At 32.5% G+C, this 25,673-nt stretch overlaps 1 protein-coding gene across 14 annotated transcripts in view; it reads right to left on the bottom strand.

Annotated features, from left to right (window-relative positions):
* Window positions 1-25,673, bottom strand: part of LOC118187907 (cell adhesion molecule Dscam1-like) — a 151,101-nt gene that overhangs the window by 22,141 nt on the left and 103,287 nt on the right. For all 14 annotated transcript variants that reach the window (XM_085815693.1, XM_085815690.1, XM_085815694.1 and 11 more), the window contains 2 exons: window positions 13,068-13,253; window positions 1,889-2,050 (listed from right to left, as the gene is read on the bottom strand). In XM_085815693.1, coding sequence (XP_085671819.1) covers window positions 1,889-2,050; window positions 13,068-13,253 — 348 coding nt within the window. The remainder of the gene's footprint in view (window positions 1-1,888; window positions 2,051-13,067; window positions 13,254-25,673) is intronic.

Raw genomic sequence — 25,673 nt, 5'->3', positions numbered from 1 at the left:
TGTACAACGTACTTCACTTCATTTTAAAAACATTTTATTTCTTTCTCTGATATCGCATTTCTAACTTGCCAAGTTTTAATTGTTAATAAATTACGTTAAAAATTTGACTTCTCCAATTAGAAATTAACTTGTCAAGTTTTAATTATCAATAAATTACGTTAAAAAAATTTGACTTCTCCAGTTAGAAATTATCTCATAGGGAGAAATTAGCTTCCAAACGCAAAATAAGATATATTCGCAAATTAAGGTTATAGTTCAGCTTTTATCAATTTCGTATAATATAGTACGTAAGCACACTAAAATGTGTCAAGAGTGTATATGGCGTTCATTAGACTAAGATAGTGGATCTCAACCTGCTTTGCACCATGCAACTCTTTCACCATTATTAGAAGATCATTCTCCCCCCTCTTGCTTTGAAAAGCTCGAAAAATACGTATAGGCATTTATTTGTGTCACATGTGTCACACAAACTTCACATGTGTTTAGATTTAGGTTACTTTTTAATGTGTTATATAAATTAAACAACAAGCGTAGAAAATGTTGATAAATGCCAAAACTGGAATAAAAATAATTTTTTATATTCATAAATTGAAAGTAAATATTTAACAGCTAAATAAATGGTTGACCACATTCCTACCCTGAAATTATGAAATACTTCCTAGAGGGTATCCGCCATAGTTGAGAGCCCATAGATTAAGACGATCACTTCCTAGATTTCATAAAATTTCTTTAATCACGCATTCTTATTAAGGACGATGAACTAAATAGTTTAATTAAAAATAAACGCTCAACAGTTTAATTAAAAATAAATGATAAGTGATATTAAAAAAAGAGAAAATAATTAGCATTTGAATTCCGTATATCTGTAAGATATATATGATAAACAAAGGATACAAAAGAATGTCACAGTCTTCTATATATATATATGTATGTATTAAAGACATAAAGTAAGCAATTTAGAACTAATGTTTCACAAAGACGAAAATTTTGAAATTCATAATTAATTTCAAATAATAATGAATGCAACAAAGAATTTAATAAATATAAAAACCTATTTTTTAAACAATCAATATTCCAATTCAAAAAATTCCTAAAATAAATTTAAAAGAAAAAAAACAGAAGATTAATTTAATCAACTTCACTGCTACTTCATCAGGGAAAAGGAACATTGAAATCTCTCTTCTACAAAAATACTTGCTTTTCTGTATCCAGAATTAACCGATGAACCATTTCAATGTACTTTAATTACAATAGTTCACCCGAAAATGTGATATATGTTTGAAAGAAAATTTTGATTTATTTTTTCAATGAAGTATTTTAATTATTTACTTTCGGTTTCAATTCTTTAAACAAAATAGAATTCTCTTTATTTAGCACAAGTTTTAATTGAATTTTTTCCTTGCCTTGGGAAAGGGCCAGAATTTTCGGCTGAACTATTATAATTAAAATACATTGAAATGGTTCATTGGCTAAGTCTGGATACAGAAAAGCAAGGATTTTTGTAGAAGAGAGATTTCAATATTCCTTTCCCCTGATGAAGTAATATTGAAGTTAACTGAATTACTCTTCTGTTTTGTTTTTTTAATCTCTTTTCGGATTTTTTTTTTTTTTTTTTTTTTTTTTTTTTTTTTTTTTTTTTTTTGGATTGGGGTATTCATTGCTTAATAGTTTAGGTTTTTACATTTATTAAATTCTTTGTTGCATTTATCATTATTTGAAATTTATTAATTATGAATTGCAAAATTTTCGTCGATGTGAAACATTATTTCCAAATTTCTTACTTTATGTCTTTAATTTTCAGCAGCTTAAAGCGCAAAAATGCTACGCATATTTATATTTTGTTTTAAAAAACTGTTTTGTAATTATGTATATATATTTATATACATACCAAGTAATCTGTCTTGCCTCAGTGTCATTCTTTTGTAGCAAACCCAGGCAATAACCACTGTTGTGACAATGACAACAACAGATGCTGCTACTGGAATAACAAAGTACGGCCGAAAGTAAAACGGCGTGTTGCTATGTGTTGCTGAAAACGGCACAGATATTTCTAAAAGAAAGAAAAATGAATGAGGTTAGACGGTAAAAAAGAACAGGTTTATATGTAATCATAATAATGCCTTTGGATTAAGAAGTTTTAATTTGTATAAGTTGTGCACTATACACAGTGTCCACACAACCCCTCGGCTTTTATTTTCGCAACCACTATTAATACACATATACTCCCAGTTACAAAAATGTTTAAATGATATAAATATTCATATTTTGGCATTTTTAAATTTAAACAAATTCCTTTTGTAAAAATTACGAACTGCACCAAATTTAATTGAAACCCCTTCTTATCTAACCATAAGACCATTTTCTTAGTGCCAAGTGCCCCACAACGAACAATAGCCAGCTGACTGACTGACTGATAGAGCTATGTTGGCATACCATAGATAAATATGGTTTATCCGGCTCGGTGAGAATTTATGCCAAACGAGCGCATTCACGTAAATCTATCATCAACATTATCCACCAGGAAGGAGGAGGTCAAGGAAAGGATAGCCAACATCGCAGAGGGAACTCGTGATTGGTAGTGTGCTCTAGCCCTGAGTGAAGCAAACACGAGATTGGGAATCATAATGAAATAAAATAAACATAGAATAACTGTAATGACAAATATTAGAACTAAATTAAAAGTGATACAGATAATAATAAGAAATAAGTAAAATTGTACAATAATTGCAATGTAATTTATAATAGGTGCACAGTATTTACATATGGAAGTAGCATTAAGTGGGAAAGTTTGAGTCCCTGATAAGGTGGGCCGCTAGCATGTGATGACAATTCGTAGCCTTGTCGAAGGAGGTTTTATTTATTTTCTTCAAATATTTATCCAATCTGTCCAGCTTTAAATCACAGTGAAGTGTGGCGTTACTAATATAATAGTGGGTGTTAGTAATTAATCTTAGTACTTTGTTTTGCAGCACCTAGACTTTTTTAATATCATCATTCGTGGCGATGTTTCAAGCGGGCGAGGCATACGTGATTAACGGTCTAATTGCAATGATATAGACAAAATGTTTCTTCCTCAGGGCAAGGCTTGAATAGTTGCCTAGAATCGGAGTCAGACTGTTGATCACAGAGAAAACTTTCTTTTTAATTTTTGTAATATGGTCATTTTAGCCTTTCGTTTAACATTACGCCCAGGTACTTTGCCTTGCATACCAGAGATTATTCCTCTGAAAACAAGAAGAGCTTTCTTTTAATCTGAGATTGTGAGTGCTTCCTTCTGATTAACAATAATTGTGATTCCTTCTGAGTAACAATAATTATGAACTTATTTGCATTTATGGTTATTCGCCAAATGGTGCACCACTTTTCGACTGGAAGGAGATGTTGCAACTTCTTAATGGCGTGGTTTGCGTTTGCAGATTTTACAGCTAATGCTGTATCGTCCACATAGCACCCAAGAAAGTGGTTTCTTTCAGCTTTTCCATCTCCCACCTTATATACGAAGGCTGAAATGGAACAAAGCAAACACACGAACTGCGCGACTTTGCCTTTCCTCACAAAAAGATGGGTGCTACAAAAAGTCATTTAGCCTTATTACTGGGATATTTCATTGACACTTCAACCTCTATTTTCGTTTACCAGAATGTTTACCGATGTTTCAAAAATTGTGCATACAATACAAATATTAAATTAAAAATCTGGTATATGGTAAAGTAAAAATGAATTTCTTTTAGAATCACATTACAGTTTTGTAATGCTTAAAAGAATATATATGTATATCTGTAAGATACAACAAAATACGATAGCTGCTTTAAAAATAATTGGGGACCTTAAAATTAACATTCTAGATTTGGTGATCTCCCCCTAAATTCATCTATTCTCCCAAATTCGAGATCTTTCTACGTTATGTAACGCTACTGGAAAAGAGCAACTAAAACTAATATTAATCAATCAGAGCTTATTTCTAGAATCGAACCTACTTTGGTATAAATACCTCTGGCGATAATATTACGTCACTATCCTGGTAGCTTCTATATTGCTAATATCTTCTCGCTTCGCTTCTCTAAAATGCCTGCTTCTTAATTTTAAGAAACCAATGTACATAGCAATTTATCATATTTCATTATGATTAAATCATAGAAATGTATCGGATTTCATTATGATTGGATAAATATCTACGGAAATGATTTTATATACGGGGAAATAAAGACTAGAAATTCTTAAAGTTTCATATTTTGTTATCTTCATCTGTAAGTTTTCACCATAAGCCACAACGACTGCAAGCTGATTCCTTTTCTGTGCTTCAAAAATATTACACATACACTCATGTCCATAAATTAAGGATAATGCAAAATCAGGCAAAGGAAGAGTTAGACGCAAAACAAATTTGACTCATTTGTAAAGCTTATTTATTAAACAAAAGGTAAAGAGCAAAAAAAGATGCTATATGTTTGATATTATTAAAAAAAGTTACCAATTTTTTCTCCCTGGAGCAAATTACAAAACCTATTTACAAAAAACCAATATTACATGGTTGGTATGATTGTTAATACATTGCATGTCTCCCAGACGATGCAATACAGTCCGTACGATGCCTAGGCATGCTGAGTATCAAATTATCGATCTGATCTTGGGGGATATTACACCACTCAAAAAGCAATGCTCTCCGAAGTTCCGGTAGACATGTAGGAGGAGGTTGACGGGCTGCAACTCGTCGGCCAAGCATATCCCACACGTGCTGTACTGGATTCAAGTCCGGTGAGAATGCTGGCCAGTCCATACGGGTGATATCTTCCGATTGAAGGCATTCGCTTACGATGTTTTCACGGTGAGGACGGGTGTTGTCATCCATAAACACAAATTGTGCGCCCATGGCGCCCCTAAACAAACGTACATGTTGTTCCAGAATGACGTCCCGATAGATTTGGCTTGTTATTTTTCCAATTTGAACATGCAGGTCAGTTCTGGAACCCAGAATAATTCCACCCCAAACGAGCACTCCTGCACCACCGTAACGATGTCGCTCAATGATGTTTTCTTGGTAGTAACGGGTAGCTGGACCTCTCCATATGAAAGTCCGGCGAGAATCAGACTGCAAGTTAAACCTGGATGTCGGAAAACATCACACAAGCCCACTGTTGCGGTGTTCACAATGCATGCTCTCTACTCCAGGCTAACCGCAGGCGACAGTGAGTTTCAGTAAGTGGAACGCATCTGACAGGTCTACGAGCATATAGACCAATCTGCCCTAATCGTCTGTACACGGTCTGCCTTGAAACTGTCGTACCAGTGGCTGAAGAGAGCTGACGAGACAGGTCTGAGGCTGTGCTCCGCCTGTTTCTTTTGGCAGTAACTGCCAAATACCGGTCCTCATTCGGCGTTGTAACTCTGAGGCGACCTGTGCTGTAACGTCTACTCACATTACCATCATCCTGGAATCGTTGCCAAAGCCTGGAGATGACACTCTGGGCAATTCCAAGTTCGTCTGATACTTCCAAATGGGTACGCCCACATTCCAGACGGCCGATAATTCTACCACGTAAAAAGTAATCCAAATGCGTCCTTTGTGTCATAACTATTCGGTTATTGCACTGAAATGCTTATAAAGCGCCTGCGAACAATTTTACTCCTTTGCCCGTATTCCTTACATATCACTCTCTTACACTCTCATCATTGTGACGTACCAGTCATCTGGTGTCATCTGGTTACTTCCTGAAATTTGCATATGATTCTTGAAGATGTGTGTAGTGATTTTACAGGTTATATGTTTATTTTAGATTTCGATTTCCGCGTGACTCCGAATTATACTTAATTTATGGACATGAGTGTATATAAATTAACCTATCAAGTATCGGATTTGTAGCGCACCTTAGACTAGTTTTTTTGTCTAGATAAATATTAGCAAATTGTCTAAGATGGTATAGAATTGTTTTAACTGTCAAATTTACCATTTTAGATAAATAATTTTAATTTAATTAAAAAAATTCTCTTGATTAAATCTAAAAATTAGGTTTGTAAAGCTGGTCTAAATTCAAGCCAATATTACTGTAACATATGCCTTATTGTAATATATGCCTCATTAAGCTTTTCATTTTTAATCACTGAAGTTAGTTTAAAGTTATTGAATTTTCTTACAAATTCCATGTTTAAATATTAGAAACGTTGAAATCTTTATTCTGTTTTCCAATAACTCTAACCGTATTTTATTCTTGTTTTACTCTGACATGCATTTGATTTATAATACACATTTAATTAACAATAGATGATGATTGTGAGCATCTGCAGTATTTTCATAAATCATAAAAACTTTTTCGAACTCACTTATATTCATATCTTGGGATTTTAACTTCCTCTTCATCTATTTATTTTTCATATATTGTCGTATTGTATTCAAGTTGTCATGTATCTAGAATTTGTATATTGTTGTATTGTAATTATGCCACCTCATATTTAAATGATAATTTTCATAAACTCTTGCATCATAATTCTAGTTAACAGAAGATGTTTCTAACACCTTAACACACAGATTAATCTTAAGTTTTCAATATGCTGTTTATTTTCCAGTCTAGTTTCAGGTTTAATTATTAGTAAAATTAATTATTTGAAATTATTTTTAAAGAAAGACGATCGCTTTAAAGCACGCTAATATTCCTAACTGTTGTAATTTATAATAGAATGAGTTCATGCGACTTATAACATACCTCATTTATAATTTTTATAAAATTTTCCGGCAGTATTGGAATCAACAGTAGATATTCTTAATGCTCTACACTTAGATTACAATGATTTAATTGTAAACCGAACTTCTTCACTGATGCTTTTATGTTATATTCTTGATATTTCATAATGACATACATCAGATAAGTTTGACTCATTTACCAAACATATAAATCCATAATTCAGCATACTTTTATGTTTACGAATACTGTTTTTTCTTTTTTCTTTAATATATTTCTCAACATATAGCATCTGATCAGCCTAATTTCAATAGGTCTTACGACCAGGCGGTGAAGTTATTAAACATTGGCAGTTCGACCGGAATTTTAAATACCAGTGATACCCCCAGCTCTTCCTTTTCTGTACGTATTTAGTATGAAAAAAAAAAAAAAAAAAAAAAAAAAAAAAAAAAAAATGCATTGTAAAAACTTCAATTTATAACGTAAATATATTTTTAAAATTTAATCTTTAAAAATACTACAAAGTTTTATACATTGGTAATTTTCCCCCTTACCTTAGCGTATCTCTTTGCAAATCACATTAATAAGAAAATAATAAGTAAAGAAATAAACTCGGTTTCTATGATTGATACCTTGGGACAAATTATACGTATGTTTTTCCAAAAACATAGATTTTATACGTATATCATAAGTTATCGACTATTTATCCATCTAATTTGCTTAACATGTTTATTCCGGCATTTTCCTGAAAGTACTATGCTGAGAGTATTAAGTTAACCTTTAACATGGTTGTTCCGGAAGTATACTTTAGTATCGAATAATTGTTCGCACGCCAGTTAACTGTATTGAATTTTACAGTCTAGTTTAGACACCATGACTATTATTGTCAAAGAAAGATATTAAATCATTAATAGCATTAAACAAATGTAATATATAAGAAACACAATTCGTATGCTTTATATTTATTTAATTTATCATGCTATTATAACAACATTCGCTCTAGTACTATAATTAATGAAAGGTGTTTCCAATGCTAATATGTGTGTATACTAATATCTTTTATACTTTATGTGTGTATACTAATATCTTTTTTATGTGTGTATACTAATATCTTTTATTTTCTCTGTTAACTCTTGCATTTATTACTATTATTCAAGCAATTAGCCTGCTTATTAAGTATTTTTTATTCTTTAGTTGTTCTTGTGATATGTAATCCTATTTCTCTATTTGTCATTTCCTGTTGGCTGCTTTTGGCTTCAAAACGTAAAACCGGATAGTACCCTCAGCTTTGTAAAAGGGAGGGGTCTTCTTCGGAATGGTCGTTAAATTCCCCGGTAAGCAAAGGGCAAAACCTTTATTCGCGCAGTAGGGATGTGGGCAGACAAGGGGGGGGGGGTACCTAGTTTCGCGCAGATGGGTTACACCGGGAAAATGTTGCACTCGTTATTAAAAATAAAACACAAAATGTTTGACTACTGCAAAACGAAAATTGACCGAGAAATTTAATTTCAAACTCTGGGATTTTTCATGCCAATTTCCATTTGCATTGAGAGATTGGTTTGTAAATACTAAATTAGAATAGTTCCAACTTGATTTTTTCCGCTCAATGGCATTCTTTTGTGATCTCTTCATATAATTAATTTACAATTTCTTATTGTTTTGGTCACGTTTTGCATGCCCGAAGAATTTCCTCACAAGTAATTTATAAATTCTCAATCTTTATAAATACGTTATGAAAACTCTCGCAATTTTTATTACTTTAGAATCATAATTTAATAATGATAAAAGACTTCATTAAAGTATAAATATTTTTCATTTTTAATTGCAAATAGTATTAAGTTTTGGCTATGTGCTTGATCCGAAATCTTCTAGTGTTTTATACAACACAAAATCTATAACATTTTATAAATAAGATCTCCATTAAATATCTATCTATCTATGTATATATATATATATATATATATATATATATTTGATATATATATATATATATTCAATAAAAATAAAATTAGAAGTACTGATGTAGGAATACTGAGACGTAGAGACGCAGAAATACTGATGGTGAAGCACGTAGATGGCGTATTGAAGAGGAAAAATTCTAATTGCGTAGTATGCTAAAATGTTGAATCTGTAATGACTAGGAAGCTTGGCAGCCGAGTGACATTAAATATTCATTTTTATTTCAATTGACATTTATGGCCACAATTTACTTGCCACTCTAATCTTGCCTATTCAAAAATACTTACAATTTTGACACTGCTGCGATAGGAAGGGAGCACAGCGAAATAGCGTCATTATAGGGAGAAAGGCAGTAGCTAAAGTGCGCAATTATCCAGTATGGAAGCTCACTAAAAGAGAAGGTTTTGGTATAGATTAGAAAGGTTTCAGTTCTCGAAATTTTGAGTTCAGATTACGAATTAGCTACGTCATAAGCGCTACGAAACCATACAAGATAAATTGATTTAGAAATCAAGCAGTCCAGAAAAGTTATGATTTTTAGAATAGAGAAGGAAAATTAAGGGGTTATCTCTAATTTAAATTATAATTTTGATTTACATATTTTTTATTTTACATAGTAAAATGTAAGCTCATCGAGTGGGAGACTAGAATCGCCATTGAAAACTGAAGTGTTAAGCTACTCATCCAGTATTACTGTGTCTCACTCCTAGACGTCGTCTAAAATAAACTTTCTTTTTACATGGTTCATTACGCATTCTGCTATACAGAGCTGATAACGTTTATTCCATCGCGAGTTTTGATTCACACACTTTTTACCTTACACAGATTAAATATTTTAGCATTAACATTTTACCAGAATTCTTCCTCTTCAATATGCCATCTGCGTGCTTCGCCATCAGTATTTTTGCATTTCTACGTCTCAGTGTTGCTACATCAGTACTTCTAATTTTGTTTTTATGTTTTTAGCCGAATTGAATATAGTTTATGATGAATATAGTTTATATTGATGGATACGAACTAATTATCGAAAACATATTTTTCGTCACACATGGATTTAAACTAGGGGTAACTCCTTAATTCCCCGTCTCTATTATAAAAATAAAAATAACATTTCGGACTGCGTCATTTCTACATCAGTCCAGCTTGCATAGATTGCGTAATGCTCATAGCGTAGCTAATTCGGAACATGAACTCAAAATTTCGAGAACTGAAACCTTTCTAATCTAATCCCAAGCCTTCTCTTGGTGAGCCTCCATATTGGATAACTGAGCAGCACTTCAGCTTCAGCTCTCTTACTGTCAGTGTTTCTCCATTTCTACTTCTCAGTGTTCCTTCGTCAGTACAGTATATTGTTTTATCATACACACACACACACACACACACACACACACACACACATATATATATATATTGATCAATACTTTTCCACAATAATTTGCATAGAACTGTTCATCTTAACATCAGAAATTTTATTCTAAATTATATTCGATGTTTGAGAGTAAGCCCACATATTTCACTGTGGTAGTGACATCAGAAATCTGAGATAGCCAATTCTTAACAATGATCTCCAGGCATCATTTGCCTGCAGAACTACGATAGAGAGCCATTGGAAGACTAGAGGCAAGACAAAATCAAAAAGAGGTGGCCAGATGGCTAAATGTGAGTCCTTCTGTGGTTCATAGACTTTGCAGGCAATTTCAAACCACAGATTCGGTATCTAGGAGGTTCAGCCAAGGACGACCAGCTGCTACGACGAGCGTCGATGACCGATATTTGACATTATGTGCACGCAGGAATAGAACTGCTACGCCGATTCTTCTTAGATCCTCCCTTGCTGCAGCCACTGGAAGGTTGGTGTCAACGTCAACTGTGCGTAGAAGGCTTCACGAAGATGGTCTGTATGCGAGGCGACTAGCCATCTGCGTGCCTTTCACGTCACGCCATAGGAGGAACCGTTTGCAATGGGCACGACAACATGTCCACTAGACACCTGATCAATGGAGGGCTGTTCTCTTTACGGATGAATTCAGGTTTAGTCAAGAAAGAGATAGAAAGCGTTATTTGATATGGAGAGAATATGGAGCCCGTTATCATCCGTCAAACATCCGTGAAAGAGATGCATACGGAAGAGGCAGTGTCTGTGTTTGGGGTGGCATCTCTTTGGATGTATGCACAAACCTCCATGTCTTTCGAAGGGGAACCGTGAATGCTCAAGTTTGCAGAGATGACATCCTTGATGTTTATGTGCACCCATATGCCGGGGCTATAGGAGATGCTTTCCTGTTACAGGACAACAACGCAAGACCACACAGGGATCGCATCGTAGATGATTATCTTCAACAGGAAACAATTATGCGCATGGAGTGACCAGCTCGATCCCCAAACTTGAATCCTATCGAGCACGTTTAGGATGCTTTAGGGAGACGTCTAGCTACTCTCAATGCGCCCCTCAGACCCTTGTCGCGCTTGCAAGTGCCTTGCAACAGCAATGGTTCTCGCTTCCTATGGAACTGATAGATCGCATAATTAAAAGCATCACACATCGCTGTATGTGCTGTATTGCTTCTAGAGGCGATCATATTCCATATTGAAGGTACTTTTCCTATAGCAAACTGACACCTTCGATTTGTTCATTTTATACATGAGCTAATTTCTATACTACGATATTTTTCTGGTAATTTCTTTTTATGTTATTTGATACCTTACTATGTGTTGTATATTGTAGATAAGTTTAATTAAATTCTACGTGTAACTTTTTCAGTAATCGTGATTTTTGTGATTTTTCCTTAATTTATGATAACCAATGTATTTCATTAATTTTCGGTTAAGAAAAATCATTTTTTGAAATTTTTTTCTGCGGGATTCAAATGATCGCTTTCAATTTAATTGATATCAGTCATTGTTTAACTATAATTTACTTTCACCACTTTATCGAAATTTTATACTACTATTTCACTAGCAAGAAATGTGCATCTCATTTAAATACAACGTTAGCCCAAACACTTATGTCTTTAGAAAAATATATCCTGATTGTATTTGGCTAAGTGACGAATGTTTTACGCGTTACCTTTTTGTAATATGACAGATTTCAGTGCGAAGGTTAAATTCTTCCACAACATGTCTGAGTATTTTTATGCCAACTGTCACAATGCACTATTTAAGACCGTCTAATCTTGAAGAAAAGAGAGGAAAAAAAAATTGAGTCCTTTGCGTATCCCCATGATGTTATATCTGAACTGTTCGATGTCACACTCGTGTTCTGGTCTGTTGAAAGGCCAATCTAGTAATATGAACGCGAATTTCCCTCCACCGCTTTCTAAAATGACACTGTACAGCAGAAACAAAATTTGTTTTTGCATATTTAAAGACATAAAAGCTTTTTCTATTTAATTAGGTTTCATAGTGTTCGACTGATATACAGCTTTGATGTTGTAAGGTCTTTATTTTATTCTAACCAATTATTTTTAGTTTTCCTTTCCTTTTCCTCCTGATTTCAGTTCCTGCCGGAATGTAAATTTGTCATGACGTAGATGGAAACCTAAACGTGTTTCAAAAGCAGTATTTAAGCTGTATTTCAAGAGTTTAAATATAGTATTAGTGGACTTAAATCCGAGTTTATGCTGCGTGTTCGAAATTAGCTCTCTAGTCGGTGTTAGACACCTTTTAATTTACACTGATATTCCTCGGCTTGGCTTTGCTGTGTGCAGCCGATTTAGCGTTAGTTAAGCTAAGAAGCTAGTCGTTAGATATCTTAACTCATTAGTGACTTCTTACATTCTTATTTTCTGTTAAAATTACGTTAGCCACGAGTGGAAGTGATTTATGAGCACGAAGTGCGAGCATCTGTTTTAATTCATTTCAAATAAAAAGGTTATTTAAAACCTTTCTTCTGCAGTATTTATTCTTCAAGACATGGCGAGAATTCACTACTTCGTCTTCTACATAAAGTCCAAGCGTATGCTACCGAAAAGAAGCAGGAGACTTTATAATGTGACACCACGGAACCATACGAAAGAAGAAGGTTTGAAGATATCCTCTATAACTAAGTACTTAAATACTTCTTGATTAAAATAAATAAAAACAAGCAATCTTTGATTTATAAACATTTAATCTGTCTTTTTCTTTTAGGTTAAGCCCACCAGCGGCCGAGCGGTAAAGTCGCTGAACACTGGTAGTTTGGTCCGAGGTCGAATCCCGCGAACGGGCGGGCTGCATGGGTGTTTTCGTGGTTTTCCCCATTTGTAATGTGTATACGAGCCAGTTTCCCTTAGAAAGTCCTCCACGAAGGCATCCCTCCCCTTAGGCAAATAGCCCTCGAGGCTTTGCCGTAATTAAATAACCTAACCTAACCTAACCTTTCTTTTAGGTTAATCCTGTATTTTAGAAACAATTTATCTTAAATTGCCAAAACAGTGTTTATTGAAAGTTACTCACCAGCAAGACCTGTTGTGAAATCTATAGTTGGGGAGAATTCGCCTCTGCCAAAAACATTGTAAGCAGCCAATCTGAGTTCATATCTCGTGGATCCTTTTAGGCCAGTTAGGTAAAAAGAATTTCTTTCTCCAGGTAAGTGAATATGATCCCATTCCTCGCCTTCTTCGCGAAATTCCAACAGGTATTCTACAATAAAATTTGAAAATCAATGCATTGTGTGATCTTTATTTAACCAGACTAGTATGTAAGATTTCTTAACTCTTTTATTTGTCTAGATAAGAAATTTTACTTTACATTTTTGAAAATTTACAGAGAATTTTCAAGAAATTACATTCAGTTTGATTTGGTTGAAGATGGATATTTGAATAATCAGAAAAGAGTTAATTACATTCTAAACTTTGAAATCCTTTTTCATTACATAATCGGTACTTTTCCGTTTCGCCGGCGCAAATCTCGCCTAGCAGACTTTATTGGCGACAACATACAATATGCACATAAAAAATGTTAACAAATGTTAGTTCTAAGAATTTTTTATTTTGAAGGCACACACATTTTAATAGCGTTTAAAGTTTTGTAAAAAGACAATAAAATTGTAAAAAGACATTAATTTAAGAATTTACTATGGTTTCATGGTTCAACATCCTGAGTCACCGGTTCGTATCACGTGACCCCAAGTGATCTCATCCCACGTAAACTACGCTACAAAAATCTAATTCTCTCAGTAATTATTTACATTAATTTCAAGTTAAATCTTAATATGGAATAAATGTTTAAATGCAAGAATTATTTCAATTCGTACGAATAGCTTACTTAGAAATTATGTAAAACCGCGGTGCTTTACTTCGCTATGGTATTCTCATTAGAATTGATGAATTTAACCCTTGACGTTGCCTTTTCTATATTTTTGCCTTCGAATGAGCGGTGCGATTGCAACCTAATTGACTTAATTACCGCGAATGGCCTTAGGGCATATAATTGAACTATCTGAAAAAAATTCTATGTAATTGTATGCCAGTATTGAAAGAGACACTCAATCTGATAAGAAATGGCGTCGATTTGTTTTAAAAATGAGGCGTAAAAGGTTACCAGCGAGGATATTCCGTTTGGTACCAGTTGTACCATTATTGGCGACTTTATCGCCCGCGCCGGCAAAACGGAAAAGTACCAGATAATCTTTATTTATTTGAATAAAAATGGCAATAAACGTGCAAGTACAAGAATGATGTTTCATTATTTTAAAATTGCATACATGTCAAATATAAGGCAAAAAAAATTTAGATCCTACCTTGGTAGACGGTTGCACGGATTTTTGGCAATTTACGTTGACGCAATTGTTGGTGCGGTTTTTAGAATCGTCAGTCATCTTGAAAAACGTTGTTTTTACGTATTTTACGCATAGTAAAGTATTTTAAACTTAAAAATTATTACTTTCATATAGCAAAGAAGAGAATAAAAACACAGCTATAAAAACATTGCGCCAACGTTTAATTGGATTAAAATATTACTTAAATTGAATATCGAATTAAAAACATCATACCAACATTAAAAAGAATTAAGATATTACTTAAATTCAAATACTTTAAAGTACGTTTTATAGAATATAATTAACATAAACACGTATTTGACAATAATTATCTCAGCAATTTTTGAAAATAATGTATTAATTTTTTTAACAAAAAATTGAAATATACAATTATAAAGTAAAAGAAAAATATGTATTTACATTTTTTTGAGTCATTTAACCTGTCTTTTATTGATAAGTACCACAAAAAAAATCGGAATCATAATTTAGATATCAATGAAAAAAATTGAAAAATGTAATATCAAAGGCAGGAATAAAAAAATTTAAAAAAAAATTATAAATAGATAAAGCAATTTATAGCCAAATTAATGGATCATGAAGATTAAAAATAACACAAAAATTTGGGAAAAAAAAAATTAAGATTTCGAAGATCCTTTAACCGCCCTTCCCTGAAGTACATGCCAATCACCCCAGTTTATGTCTCGAATAATTTCGAGAAATTTAACATATGGATGCTCATTCAATGCAGAGCAAATTTTCCTAAACAAATACCAGGCTATGTATCCTTCAAAATCTCCTCGTCGATTGTAAACCGGCAAAGAGTTTTTGAAGTCTCGCCATTGTCTGTCAACTGTGTTAGTATGAGCTCCGGTTTCAGGATCTACGAAATGGAGCGAATGGTTAACTTGCAAGTGATTGAAACCTTCTTCGCTCAAACGGTCATAAGCTCTCCAGCAGTCCGAAATAATCTGAGTTCCCGGTTCGATCCAATCCTTAATTAAAGCGGGAAGAGTATCCGCTGTTCTGTCTGGTACAGCAACTAAAAAAAAAAAAAAAAAAACCTGAATCGCGCTCTATTCCCTCCAAAACCCACTGCCCTTCAAAGAATCGACCCTTGTTGAACTTTCTTTTCCCGATCTTGCAGTCATCAATATCCACAATTTTCCCTGGCCCTCAGATCTTCTCCGTTTTAGTTTCTACAAAATTTATTAAAATGTATTAAAAATTACAATACTTAATAATAAGTCGTAATAAAATTACAATGTCTAATACTTTTTTTTTACCGTTACAGCGGTTATTTCTTCCACCGTGACCACAATACCATATACAGCCGTCCTCAGAATCGGCTCTTTTAACCATCTTCATCTGTGATCCATATTTCTCGCACTTCATTGAAGAAGCAATTAGTGAGGTTTCCTCCAAAAATTTTAAATAAATTTCCTCTGAACCTTGTAACAATTTATAAATAAATCTTTAGCCAGCTGGAATTAGGAAAGCCAGGCTGGACAAAATAAGGTCTCAAAGGACAATTTTTTGATTCCGATACCAATAATTCTTGGTACTTACCAATAACAACATTCACCTTTGTAAGAGAAATCTTTGAAGGAATTCGAAGATATGAATTAAATTTTAAAATGGCACGGTAATGTACAAATTTTCAGTAACCAATCAGGGAGATGAATACAGCTCGCTAATGCACAAATATTCTGTAACCAATCAGAGAGCTGATTACATCCCGCCTAGAATTAAAATTATTTACATAATCATACATAATAAAATCATTTAAAAAATGCAAAATTAAATTGTATTTTAATATTTAACAGCCATAAATAATGTTTAAAACATTAGATTAAATTTATAGATATTAAATCCAAATACTTTTAAAGTAAGGTGAAGTCATTGATTACATCATCCACAACATAAAATTTCATAAAATATCATAAACAATAAAATTTTTATTTCAAATAAAAATGCAAAATTAAATTGATTTTTAATATTTAGAAGCCATAAATAATATTTAAAACATGGAATTTATGAATAATAAAGCGCATTATTTTTAAAATAAAATGACAACAAAGTATCGGTTATCATAAATAAAACAAACTGTCCAGCAATGAGTTTACCATAAGTCGTATTACTCGAAAAAGGAAAAATCGCCAGAAAATCGCCAAAATTCGTTCAACCGTCTACCAAAGTAGCATCAAAATTTATTATAATGGTTCATATATATATATATGTAATAATAAAATTCCATAGTCAAGAATACACTTGAAATTCTAACTGTATCTTCTTTTTATTTTTAATGGCGACGTTCTCTTATTTGAAAGTACGTGGAATTAAATCCACAGCCCCGTAGTCATTTCTTGGAAGCTCCGCCTTTCCAAAGGCTATCAAAAGACTCGCAAAAGGATTATTGGGGCTTTTTCTTAAATGTCACGATGCAGTAAACTTCATACAAAAAGTTATTAGTAATTCTTTTTATTTACTCCGGATATCTGATTTTCGTAACTGCTATTTCTCCTGAATAATAATTAATGGATCCTGTTTTTTAAACTTATCCTCTGATTATTTGAGCTACGACTAAAGCTGATACATCACAAGGAGTAGGCAGGATGGGTGTACCCAAAAGGAAAATAATTCCAATGGAAGAGAAAGAATTTTTTAAGTGCAAGTTGCGTCTGTTTTTTACAACTGAAGAATTGTGAATTGTGATACAGCTTTGTTGTCGCAATTTGAGCGCGTCTCGTAGTTAGAACCGCATGATTTGGATATCGTCTGCTGGAAAAAAGCTGAAGAATTTCAATTTTTTATGTTTTGTTTTTTTAACAGCACACAAACGAGCAGGATTAAATAGTGGACTCAACAGCCAAGTAAGAACATACAGTGTCTCAAAAAAGTGATGGGACACTTGTGCTTTACAAAAGGAAACTGTAATAAAATAAAATAAAAAAACATGTAAAAATTTTTTGTGGGTGTGTTTCATACGTAAATTTAGTAACAATTATTACATAACATACTCGTATTTTCTCATAATATTAAAATATTAATTTAATAAAAATACAATTGTTTAAAACGGAGCAAAAAATGGTTCATATAAGTGATGGGACACCATTAGATACTACTACGTACTACAATAAAAATATTTTTTGGGGTTTTTATTTTTACTCAAAAGCAATTGGCAATAATTTATAAAATCGTCTGCAGTATTTCTCTCCAGTTTGTTTTGGAATTTTTGTGTTTTTTAGCTCTGTGCAGCCATGAATGCTAAACGAAAAGAAACTTTGCCTGAAACTCGAAAATTAGTTATTAATTTGCATATTGAACGTGGAAAATCTATTAAAGAAACTCCTGAAACAGTTAACTTGAGTCATTCAACAGTTTACAATATCATTAAACGATATAAAAAGAATCACATGATTCAGGATGAAAGAAGACTTGGCCGACCATCAAAGCTATCCAATGGAATAAAGCGAATATTCGTTCGAAATATTAACAAAAATCCAAGAATGAGTGCTCCTAAAGTTGGTGCTGATTTACAAGCATTATATGGAGTAATTGTTAAACCTGAGACTATTAGAAGAGTAATTCGATCTGCTGGATATCACGGTAGAGCAGCCAGGAAAAATTTCTTCGTAAGTGAAAAGAATAGAAAACTCAGACTGGCTTTCGCAAAATCCAACATAAATAAGAATTCTGATTACTGGAATGAAGTTATATTTGCTGATGAGAGTAAATTTAATATATTTGGTTCTGACGGTAGAATCCTGGTGTGGAGAAACCAGGGAAGAATTTCGAAAACAGAACTTGGTGCCAACAGTAAAACATGGTGGAGGAGGAGTTATTGTATGGGGGTGTATGTCGTCCCCTGGAGTTGGTACTCTTGTTTTTATTGACAGTATAATGGATCAGTACAAGTATACTGACATTTTAAATCAAAATTTGAAATCTTCAGCGCGAAAATTGAACCTTCATAACGATTTTAAATTCTACCAGGACAATGACTCCACGCACACTGCTTTGAACATTAGACTCTGGCTGCTGTATAACTGTCCTGAAATAATAAAAACGCCACCACAATCTCCAGACTTAAATGCCATACAGAACATTTGGCAAGAATTGGGATCAAGAATTCGCAAACACACCATTTCTTGAAAACAACAATTAAAATCGGTGCTTCAAGAAGAATGGGGGTAAAATCCCTCCAGAAATCACAAAAAAATTAGTCGAATCCATCCCAAGAAGATTAAATCATGTTTTAAAAGTAAAAGGAAATCCAACAAAATATTAAAACCTTTTAAAAAGTAAAATTTTTGGATAAATATTTGATGGAAAAGTAAGTGTCCCATCACTTATGTGAGCCATTTTTTGCTCCGTTCTAAACAATTGTATTTTTTATTAAATTAATATTTTAATATTTTGAGAAAATGTATGTTATGTAATAATTGTTACTAAATTTAAGTATGAAACACACCCACAAAAAATTTTTACATGTTTTTTTAATTTATTTTACTACAGTTTCCTTTTGTAAAGCACAAGTGTCCCATCACTTTTGTGAGACACTGTATTTTAAGAAATTATTTTTTCTCAGTGCGTGAACTAAGTTGCTACGACAATAGATTGTTTTAAATATATTATGTTATAGTAATTACGAGTTTATTTAAATTTCAAGTCTTATTCTAATTAATAGCATCCTAAGTAAGATTTGATGTTATCCTGAAATGTATAGTGATAATCATAAAATTTGAGAATACAAAATTTTTATTTAAGTATATTATTCTATGAAGTGTTGATAATACTCAACTGTTGAGTTTTTGGTTTAAAAAAAAGTACTTTTAACTATTGTAAAAATATTTTGAGAAAAGTGCACATTTTTTGTTCTCAAGAAAATTTTAAAGTTTCAGTTACAGTGTCGACAAATCAGGAACCCGTTAATCTTGACGATTCACTGAACGTGAATCAAGATACAATAGATTTAAATATTATTCCATTTGAAGATTCTAAGGACAGTGACATAATTTCTTGGTTAGGTTATCTTAACAAAGTCTGCCAAAATAAGGACGAAAATTGGAAACTTCAAAAAATTTCTCGTTACATTAAGGGAAAAGCCCTCTGGCTCTATATTAAAAATTACCATGAGCTAAAACCTTACTCAGAATTTGAACAAATATTAAAAGAAAACTTTATCGATCCCACCTTAACTACTTTCGGCGACTTCGCTAATTTAAAATATAACGTCAGAGAAGACATCACAAATTACTTTCGAAAGAAAATGGAAATGGGTAAGCGGCATAATTTGGATAAATCAATTATTTCAGAAGGTTTGACAGATGGTTTGCCAACGAACTTAAAGTCTCTGATGATTGATCAAAGTCCCGCTGATCCGATAACTTGGCTAGAACAAGCCCACAAACTTCGACAAATTCATGAATTTAAAGATGAAAATTCACAAAACTATAACAGAGATAGGAATAGTCAACAATTCAGACAAGCTAATTTCCGAAATAATAATCGTCAGTTTGTTTATAATCGACCCAATGCATCTAATTACAAACCTCATAGTTTTCAACAAATTGGAAATAAATCTAACAGCAATATCAACAACGAAAAAAAAGTTGTAAGTCACCATACTAATAGTAATTTTGACGGTATAGCCCCATCACCTTGTAGAATATGTACCAAAAAAGGGATAGCAAACTGTTATCACTGGGCTCAAATCTGCCCATTCCGAAATGAGAACAACGAAACTGAAACTAATTCTAATGTGGAAAACAAAAATTCGGGGTCTGATTCTTCGGGAATTTGACAACTAAGAATTAAGGGATTTTTTATCCCATGGCAGATCAGTCGACTGTGTCGTGGACACTGGCGCGACGTTGTCTATCATCTCAGAAAAATCTGCAAACAATTTACATTTAAAAATTCAAAAGGTAAAAGGTATTAAAATTAGGCAAACTAAAGGAAGTTTTTCTATTGATAAAATGTGTAGATTACAAATGAAAATTGGAAATATTATTAAACTAATTAACTTGTTAGTGTTAGATACTAATTTAGATTGTGTTCTTTTAGGTTTAAATGAATGTAACTTATTTGAATTAAAATTTGATTGTAATAATTTAATGGTAACCCAAAGAAATGAAATTTCAAATTCTGTGAATGTAAATAACAGAGTTTCATTGCATGTACAATTTGATCAAGTACTTGAAGAAAACAGTAATGTAATGCCATCAGTTAACACAAAAACTAGAAGTAATATCTCTGAGGTAATAAGTGTTGATGCAAATAATATACCTAATGAAATAATGTGTCTAAAGGTATAATAGTTAATGAAGGTAATAAGTCTAATATTATGAAGTTTAATAATGATAAGATGTCTAAGGTAACATGAGTTAATGTAAATAATGAAAGTAATATAAAACTAAAAATTCAAAAAAGTGATGTGAAAAAACAAAGTAGTGAAATAACAACAGATTCAGAGAGTATGGAGAAAGAAAACCCTGAATTAATTAAATTGTTAAATAAATATAAGAATGTGTTTTCCAAAAATAAATATGATGTAGGTAAAATTAACATTGAACCACAACGAATTAACTTGACTTCTGATTTGCCTGTCACTTTAAGACCTTATCGAACTTCCCCTAAGAAAGAAGAAATTAGACGACAAATTGGTCAATTATTAAAAAAAGTAGTAGTCCTTATGCATCCCCAGTAACTTTAGTGTTAAAATGTGATGAGGGAAAAAAAAAAAAAAAAAAAAAAAAAAAAACCAGAATGTGTATTGATTATCTTAAGTTGAATGCTTTAGCAAAGCCTGATGCTCATCCCCTGCCCCGGATAAACTTTTTATTAGACAAATTAAGTAATGCAAATGTATTTTCTACAATAGATCTAAGATCAGGGTTTTGGCACATTCCTATTCACCCTGATGACACCAAAAAATTGGCTTTCATTACAAATTTTGGACTGTATGAATGGCTAAGACTCCCTTTTGGCTTTAAAAATGCACTGGCTATTTTTAACAGAGTTATTAAACGCATCCTCACTAAAAATAAAATCCAATTTTCTTGTAGTTATTTTGATGACATAATTGTTTACTCTTCTTCCAAAGAACAACATCTAAAGAGCATTTGAGTGAATTATTTGAAATATTTATTCAAGAAGGTATTAAATTGAACCAGAGTAAATGTCTTTGCCAAAGATAAAATCAATTTTCTAGGTTATGAAATTAGAAAGGGTAAAGTTACCACAGATAACCAAAATATTGAAAGTATTAAAAATTTGAAATATCCAAGTAATGTAAAAGAACTACAAAGAGTGTTAGGCAGTGTAAATGTTTATCATAGATTCATACCTAATTATGCTAAATTAAGATCTCCTCTAAATAAATTATAGAAAAAGGATGTAACATGGCATTGGAATGATCAATGTCAAACTGCTTTTGACGAACTGAAAAATATTCTTATTTCAAAACCAGTCTTACAATTGTATGATCCAAATAAACCTTGTCATGTTTTTTGTTGATGCATCACAGATTGCTGTGGGAGCTGTTTTGAAGCGAAAGTAATGTATTACACCCAGTTTCCTACCATTCTAGAGCTTTAAAAGATTACGAAAAAAATTATGCAATTACAGAATTTGAATGATTAGTTATTGTTGATGCTTTAGATAAATTTTATTACTATTTTCACGGTCAAAAATTTACAATCCATACCGATCATGCAGCCCTTGTTTGGCTTAAAAATTTTAAGAATTTAAGAGGCAGATTATTCCGTTGGTCATTCCGACTCAGTATGTTTGATTAGGAAGTTAAATATCAAAAAGGATCTACAAACGTTGAAGCTGATATGCTTTCTAGACAACCTGTTTCTCATCAACTCCAACATTCTGTGTATTTACTTAATCGTGATGAAATTATACAACAGCAAAAAGTGACAATGTGTGTGATAAAAAATATGTCGAACTAAATGATTTGATGGTAATTAAGAAGAAAAAAGGTTATAAAATTGTGGTACCAAAATCGTTAAGATTAAAACTATTAACTGAAACTCATGAAAAATTCGGACACCCAGGTATTCATGCTATGTTAAATTTAATCACTCCACAATATTATTGGCCCTACATTAGTAAAGATATTGGAAATTTCGTGAAACATTGCCAAGTTTGTCAAATTAATAAAAAGAAAAAACCAAAAAATTTGGACTTATGCAACAAGTACCCCCAACTGATAAACCTTTTGAATGTCTTTCTATTGATACAGTCGGTGGTTTTAATTATTATAATTCTGCAAAAAAATATTTACATCTTGTGATCGATCATGCCACAAGATATGTCTGTGCTTTTCCATCTAAAAGTGCAATTACAGAAACTTATGCTAATATTTTGAAACAAATTTTCCAAATTCAAGTCCCCGAAAAAATCCTTAGTGACCGCAATGCCGCATTCACCTGCAATAGATTCAAAAAAATTCTTAGAAATTATAATGTAAAACAACTTCTAACTACTGCCCATCACCCCCAGACAAATGGGAAAGTAGAGCGTGTGAACTAAACCCTAGTAACCCGTTTAAGATGTAAAGTAAATTCTACATCATCGAAAATTCCATGGACGAAAATTTTGGATCAAGTTATTAGTGAATATAATAATTTCCCTTATTCGGTAACTAAATTCACCCCTGCATATCTTTTACTCGGAAAACTTCCTTTCGATTCTCCCCTAGATCAAAATACTTACCCTCCGGTTGACATAGCGAGAAAATTAGCTAAAGAGAGAACTATTGAATATCATAAAAGGAATAAAAGTCTTTATGACACAAAATTTGCAGATGTAGAATTTCAACCTGGTGATCTAGTTTTATTTGATGAATTTGAATTTCCGAATACACGTAAATTGACACCTCCCTATTCTGGACCATACCAAATTGTCAAAAAATTATCTGAGGTTAATTATGAAATTGATAAAAAGAATTACCATACAAAGAAACCTACTGATATTGTCCATGTTTCCAGACTGCGACACTACCAAGACCCAGAAAATTTTAAACTACATCACTAATAGGTAGACACACCTTTTGGTAAATGCTCAACTAGGGTTGCTACTAAAGGTAATTAGAGCACCTCTAATTCTTTAATGTCTAATTTTCTGTGTTGTAAATTTTTGGTGGGTAGTTTTGTAACTTTGTATTTATTTTGTATTTATGTGTTAATTTTTTGGCAACGACATTAATGGTAATTATAAAATATTATTGAAGTTGAAAGTTGTTTGAACGACAATGCAGTATATGACATAATTGTCATTGTCGATAGTAAAAGGTAAAATACGAGTAAAATTATTGTGTAAAATTATTATTATGAAAATAAGTGTTTTATATGAATAAGTAGTCAAAATAAAATACTGTAAACAAACTAAAAGTCAAAAGGAATTGTTAAGAAATTAGTCAAGTATTGCAATTGTCAATGATATGAAGAAAAAATAGAGGAATACCTCACCTCAAATAGAAATTTTTAGTATTAAAGCAACGGCGAACTGGGAAATGAAAGATTTGTAAAATACGAACTGCTCTAATGTTTTGCAGTAATCTCTAAAGACCTGGATCCTGAACTGAAACTGATCTCGAGAAATGTTTTCCCAATACTGCATGCATAATGTTATTTGTCTTTATTTTCTATAAATGTCAATATATTAAGGTATATTATTTACAATTTTATATATTGATATTATTATTGACTGTGTTATAGTGAGAGTGTCTATTTAAGATTAATATTATTGTAACTCGAATTCTGGATGCGAGTTCTTCAAACAAATTAAGTAATTATTTAAAATATTTTTTCCATTTGGAATGTCTTGTGGTCGAGGCGCCCGGCTTCAAGCCTTTTCAGATGGGAGGAATATTTGTAATAATAAAATTCCAATTTAAATAAATTTAAATTTTAGTCAAGAATACACTTGAAATTCTAACTGTATGTTCTTTTTATTTTTAATGGCGACGTTCTCTTATTTGAAAGTACGTGGAATTAAATCCACAGCCCCGTAGTCAAGTTGTTTTTCCTGCTTTTTCTACACATACAGTTTTAGAATGTTCTGGAAGTATTTTAAGCGAACTGGAATGGCTGACGAGGCTGACGTCATTTCTTGGAGGCTCCGCCTTTACAGAGGCTATAAAAAGACTCGCAAAAGGAATATCGGGGCTTTTTCTTAAATGTCACGATGCAGTAAACTTCATACAAAAAGTTATTAGTAATTCTTTTTATTTACTCCGGATATCTGATTTTTGTAATTGCTATTTCTGTTTTTTAAACTTATCGTCTGATTATTTAAGCTACGACTAAAGCTGATACATCACATATATGTATATATATATATATATATATATATATATATATGTAATATTTGAATGCGTAGTTGAAATCCGGTACTTCTGGCTGTAGACATGGCTGGGTGGAAAAGGCAGGAACAAGATGTTGACAAAACTGAATTGAAGAATCACCATCTTTATTTTTAAATATGTCAAATCATCTCTTTGGCAGACAATTTATTTTTCAATCATTGTTGAATATAATAAGTTTTTATGTAGACTGATTTTAAAAGTGCGACGTAAACAAGAAAGCATGAGCAGCGTGGTGATGTTTGCATGGCAAAAGTTAGGGAAAAAAGGAACGTAGTTCCTCGCGAAGCCGTATTTACACTCATGTCCATAAATTAAGGATAATGCAATATCAGGCAAAGGAAAAGCTAGAAGCAAAACAAATTTGACTTATTTGTAAAGCTTATTTATTAAACAAAAGGTAAAGAGCAAAAAAATATGCTATATGTTCGATATTATTAAAAAAATTAGCGATTTTTTCTCCCTGGAGTAAATTACAAAAAAAAAAAAAAAAAACACCTATTTACAAAAAACCAATATTACATGGTTGGTATGATTGTTAATACACTGTATGTCTCCCAGACGATGCAATACAGTCCGTACAACGCCTAGGCATGCTGAGTATCAAATTAATCGATCTGATCTTGGGGGATATTACACCACTCAAAAAGGAATGCTCTCCGAAGTTCCGGTAGACATGTAGGAGGAGGTTGACGGGCTGCAACTCGTCGGCCAAGCATATCCCACACGTGCTGTACTGGATTCAAGTCCGGTGAGAATGCTGGCCAGTCCATACGGGTGATATCTTCCGATTAAAGGCATTCGCTTACGATGTTTGCACGGTGAGAACGGGCGTTGTCATCCATAAACACAAATTGTGCGCCCATGGCGCCCCGAAACAAACGTACATGTTGTTCCAGAATGACGTCCCGATCGATTTGGCTTT

The sequence above is a fragment of the Stegodyphus dumicola genome, chromosome 4 (assembly GCF_044657685.1).
Source record: "Stegodyphus dumicola isolate Sdum_Otavi_A_Nest chromosome 4, ASM4465768v1".
NCBI classification, from domain to species: domain Eukaryota; kingdom Metazoa; phylum Arthropoda; class Arachnida; order Araneae; family Eresidae; genus Stegodyphus; species Stegodyphus dumicola.
This window is presented reverse-complemented; position numbering and strand designations above follow the sequence as displayed.